Source organism: Momordica charantia (assembly GCF_013281855.1).
Source record: "Momordica charantia cultivar OHB3-1 chromosome 10 unlocalized genomic scaffold, Mcharantia_2.0 BLBB01000010.1, whole genome shotgun sequence".
Classification (NCBI taxonomy): Eukaryota; Viridiplantae; Streptophyta; class Magnoliopsida; order Cucurbitales; family Cucurbitaceae; genus Momordica; species Momordica charantia.
In genome coordinates this window covers 10,869,203-10,874,423 of record NW_028275158.1, presented here as the reverse complement: position 1 = coordinate 10,874,423, position 5,221 = coordinate 10,869,203, and the positions used below count along the sequence as shown (strand labels likewise).

At 33.8% G+C, this 5,221-nt stretch overlaps 1 protein-coding gene across 1 annotated transcript; it reads right to left on the bottom strand.

Annotated features, from left to right (window-relative positions):
* Nucleotides 1-308: 308 nt before the first annotated feature.
* LOC111019033 (lactoylglutathione lyase) lies at nt 309-3,026 on the bottom strand. Its single transcript, XM_022295319.2, has 9 exons — nt 2,880-3,026; nt 2,664-2,785; nt 2,403-2,527; nt 2,257-2,321; nt 1,944-2,150; nt 1,470-1,517; nt 1,158-1,268; nt 850-1,002; nt 309-548 (listed from the first exon to the last, which is right to left on the bottom strand). The coding sequence occupies exons 1-9, from the start codon at nt 2,934-2,936 to the stop codon at nt 507-509; spliced, it is 930 nt and encodes a 309-aa protein (XP_022151011.1). The 5' UTR covers nt 2,937-3,026; the 3' UTR covers nt 309-506.
* Between the last annotated feature and the right edge of the window lie 2,195 nt (nt 3,027-5,221).

Genomic DNA, 5,221 nt, shown 5'->3' with positions numbered 1-5,221 from the left:
TTCGTGACGTTTAATAAACTATCTTTATTAAATTTTTATTGATTTTTTTTCTATTTTTTAATGGCTTTTAACCATCATAGTTAATTTATTAATGACGACTTTTTGTTGTAATGCCATTTTAATCTATTTCTTTGATAGTCACCACAATGATGGAAAAGATACCTCAAAATATGTGTTTTTGACAATATTTCACCGTCATCTAAAACAAATTATTACAATGTAAAAGAGAAATAGCATGAGATAAAAATAATAATAAATAAAATGAGACGGACTAAATAGGTAGAAATTACCCTTCTAGACAAAAGAAATTGATTAAAAAAAAATGGTTTCATTCAACTTTATTGCATTCACTTAAACAGAAGATCAACAACTATTTAAAAAAAAATTCAATAACTATAACATAAAAATAATAACGTAGTAGGTTATTATAATAAAGACATGCCCAATTCAAGCAGAGACTCTCAATCTTTCAGAAATTTGGGAATTTTCATCTTTTATTTTTCCCTCTAAAGTGTTCCTCTTCGATAATCCTTGTTGTCCACCATAATCTGGAAAAAAAAAATAACGGTATAAGAATTTTAGAAAATTGAATCAAATATGTGCACATTAGGGGGTATAAAAGCTGAATTGAAATCAAATAGTGTTAAGGATGAATAAACCACCACTCAACCAAAAAAAACTTAAGCGGATGGATTACGTAAATTTAATTCACTCAGATCCAACAAGTGAAAATCATAATAAACGGAGAGAAGACAACAATGCAGGACTTTGAACACAATACTTCCGAACTCTGATACTATCTTAAGCAAAAAAAAACACAAATTTAGAAAGTAAAGTAGATGTAGTTACCATTATCCAGTTGTCTGGGTCACTGAAACCAGTTATTTTGACATTGATAGAGGGTAATAAACCTGGTTCGATGATTAGGTTACCGCCGAGCTGTTTAATTACCACTTTTGCTGCTTCAGCACTCTTGTTTACATTATCCGTACTAATATAGAGCTGAAAATTAAAATAAAGATATTAATATCCTTGCTTTTCAAATTTTTACTTTTATTCTTAAACTCTAGTTATTCACACAAAAATTGACTAATTAAGGAACTTTTCTCTCTATTTTCTTTTATTTCAATTTATATATAGTTTAATTTGGGGCTTACCATTGAGTAGCCATCTCGTCCATCATCGCGAGAGATATTGTTTCTTTTTTCAAATTGTAACACTGTTGTTTTACTTTGGTCTGTTCCATAACCCAAAGTACCTGAAGCAAACTGCCCAAGAAAATAATAACAACAATAATTTAAAAAATCATAATAAGAAAAAAATCTAAATTCTAATAAGTTTTAGCAACTTAGCATTGAAATCTCGATAATCTAAACTTTTATTAATTGGAAATGACATGGTTAATTAATTGTTGTTGATCATTAAAAAAGTAAAAAAGTAAAAAAATAAAAACAAAAAAACTATTTTACCTGTCCCTTCGAATTGTTTTGCCTCTTAAAGAGCTTCATCCCCAATGCCTGCATTTAGTTGTAGCAACAAAAAACAATTACTTGTTGATTTGAAAATTTGATAATTTTCTTCACACTTTCACTGAAATTTGAGGGTAAAATAAGTCAAAATAAAACAACTTCTTTACAAAAAAAAAAAAAAACATGTATATGTACTTTGTAATTTAAATTTAAATGTGTTACCGTTAATTCATTTGTAAGGTATATTTTGATCTTTATTCATTTTAATTATTATACTAGGTACATTTTATTATTTTTAGTTTAGAAAAGTGACTGTTTAGCATGACATCCATTTGTATTAAAAGTTACTGTTAGTGCGTAAATTTTGTATTCAAATTCTACAAATAAGCATCAAATTAGTACTTTTTAAGAGTAGGCAGACAAAAACATAATTGATTGTAGTATTTATGGATATTAAATGTGCATGTAACGAACCTTTGCATAGAAGTTAACGGAGCGATTCAAATCTTCTACACGAAGCATAACTTCACATAGAGGATCAGCTGTTGGGGGCCTTTGAATGAGCTTAAACTTATAACCATCGCGATCTTGCACCAATGCAAAAATGGTATTGTTAACTTTTTGGGGTTCATGGATCACCACTGCGCCATTTACTCGAGCTTTCTCCAAGGATTTGTAGACCTGCAAGTTCCAATTTGCAATCCATTGAATAAACTAGACAGTACTTTTTTCATGCACACAAACTGTACGAGAAATTGCCCGACTCTGACTGAACTAAAATACCCACATCTTGAGTGGCAATTCCGAAGTGCCCAAACTCTGTCCCAATGAACACGTTGTTCGAATCATGTCCTGAAATTTGGAAACACAATACAAGAATGAGCTTTGGAAAGTCGAGATTCAACAGTGTAAGATGCTTGTGGGTTTGCTCACGTTGTCTTAGTTCTAGCAAAAAGTGTGTGTTTTCGGGGCCAAACCCAACGAGGGCGTCTCTGTACTGTCGATCTGGAAAGTTTCTTCTCTTCACAACTTTCATTCCAAAGCCTTGCGTGTAAAATCTGCATGCATTTTAAAATTTCGAGGCAACCCATTCTGATTTAGACACAAAATTGCAAAACAACAGGAGTTATGTATATTATTGTGGACCTTTTGTTAGGTTTTTTATCTTTTCACAATGTGATGTTTGACACATACCTAACAGAGTCGTCAAGATCGGAGACGTGAATTACAGCGCGGAGAAAACGGCGATGGTCTCTCTTCACCCATTCCAACACATTCTCATTCAGATTGCGAGCCGCCAAAGTGGTTCCGATGATCTGAAATTCAGGTCGAATTCCAAAAGTTAAAAATTAACAATGTGGGCACAAATTGGAAAGCTATATAGTTAAAGGATAAAGAAAAGAAACTTACCAAGGAGAAGAAGAGAAGAGAGGCAAAGATTGAGGGTACAAAGTTGTTGGGCATCATCTTGAAAGCTGTCTGAATAATGTTCAGCGTTGTGTGGTAATGAAAATGGAGTTTGGCAATGGAAATGGCAGCACCATCTATTTATTGTGTTGTGGTTACGCGTTTTGTTGTGGAAAGTTGAAATTTCAAAGTCAGAGTTATTGTGTTTGCTGTGTGCTTTTAGTTGAAATGTTCAATTCAAAGTCAAGGAGCCGCCCGGACTTCGTCCTTCTCCTTTCTCAAGAGTTTTCCTTTTCATTTGTTTCTTCTTCTTATAAAAGTTGTATTTTAGAGATAAAACCGTCGGACTAATCGATATATCTCCACAATAATATAATATTTGTTAATTTTCAACAAAACTATGAGAAATTTAGATGAGTAGACATTTTAAAAATAGAGTATTGATTTCTAATCCCCTTCAGAAAACATGGGTTTTCAATGAATACTAAATTACTTTTCTAACCCTCTCCTCTCTCTTACTCCCTCTCTCCTCGTTCCCCTCCTCTCTCTTGCTCCTCCCTCCTCAATCTACCTCATTCCCCGAAAATTTTCTTTTCTCTCCCCTTTTTTCATCTTCTCCCCTCCCTCTCTTTTATGATTTTTTATCCTTATTTCTCTTCTCTCTTCCATTTATTTTTTACCCTAATTTCTGCTATTCTTCCTCTCCCCTTCTCCCTCTTGATTTTTTAATTTCTTCAACTTCCTCTTTGTGACTCCATTATTGGACCTCAAAATTAAAACAAGACAAAGAAAAACCTCTCGCTCTCTCGCTCTCGATCTCACTCTCTCACTCTTGGTCGGCTTGTTCGCACTGGAATCCGACAATGGTACTGATAGAAGAAGAAAGAGAAAGAGGAGAGAGAGAAGGGGGCGTGGGTAGAAGAGAAGAAAGTTTTTGGGAAATAGAAATAATAATAATGAAGGAGAGAGAAAAGTGAAAAGTAGGAGAGAGGAGGGAAAGGAAGAGGGAAGGAGTAAGAGAGAGGAGAGGGGTATGAAAGTAATTTGGAAGGAAAAAATGCCTAGAAAATATAGTTTTTTAAAGAGTGACTAGAAATCAATATTTTCTTTTTAAAGTACCTATTCATTCCAATTTCCCCAAAACCTATTATCCAAAAAAAAATCTCATAACAATGGAGGCAGTCTATTTATTTATTTACGATCTTCTCCTCATTATACATATTTATTATGCCTAAAGTTAGGATAATGTAATTTAATGGAATCCACTACCAAATGAAGCTGAATCACTTCAACATTTCTTGCTTTGGACTAAATCAAACGTAGAAATAATTTCAGAATATTGGTTGTGTAAATTCTATTTTCAACATGGGCAGATTTACGTGGTTAGGCACTTGATAATATAGAGATGATTGGTCATTAATAATGGAAATTCTATGTGGAGCGTTATTTTAAAACCAACATTTTACCAATGTTTATTTTTGTTATGGGCGTTAAAGCCGCAGGTAGAGTTGAAGAGCAGCGTTGAGTAGATCTGAGAAGTTAATCAGTCTAAAATTTAAAGATAATTTAGGTGGGTGACTAGATTTAAACATCCGTGGTCGCGAACTAACTGGAGTGAGCCAGTGGGACCTGCATAAGGAACAAACACTCTGACGTCAAAGTTAGAGTGTTTGTTCCTTATGTAGTAAATCGTTCTCGGTCAAGAAGTTACGTACCTGATATGTGGGTTGTAGTGTCTCTTTTATAGGGAGGCAGAGGAGACAAGGGTTCCGATTGGTGGTGGTTACGATTGTCAGACCCCCAAGGTCGAATGCCTCAGGTCAACGGAGATAGGTTATTTTCCTCAACTCGGTATGACGTCAAGTCAGCGGGTATAGATGGTCCTTTTTATCCCTTATGGTGCTCCAAATTGAGTCGGAGCGAAATAAAACAATAATGAGATGAGTACAGTAACAAGAGTGATAGAATTATTCTTTATTCTCATTCAATAATCAAAGGTTCACAAACTCTCAATATATAGTAGGGTAGAAGATGTCGGTGAATCTGTGAAATTAGTTACAAGAAACTAATATATACTCCAGAAATTGTGGAGAATCAAAACTATTTAAGTTACAAACAACTAGAATCAAATATATTTAAGTTACAAACAACTAACTAATCTGCAACAAATTACATGCAATTGGTTCAGCTACGAATCACCTTTAATGAGCTGCCTTAATACCCCTCAAGCGAAGTGTTGTAGGATCACAAACATTGAGCTTGGAACAAAGAGGCAGAAAAGATTTTGCAGATCGAGGCTTTGTAAATATATCAGCTATCTATTTAGTAGAGGAGAGATGAAAGAC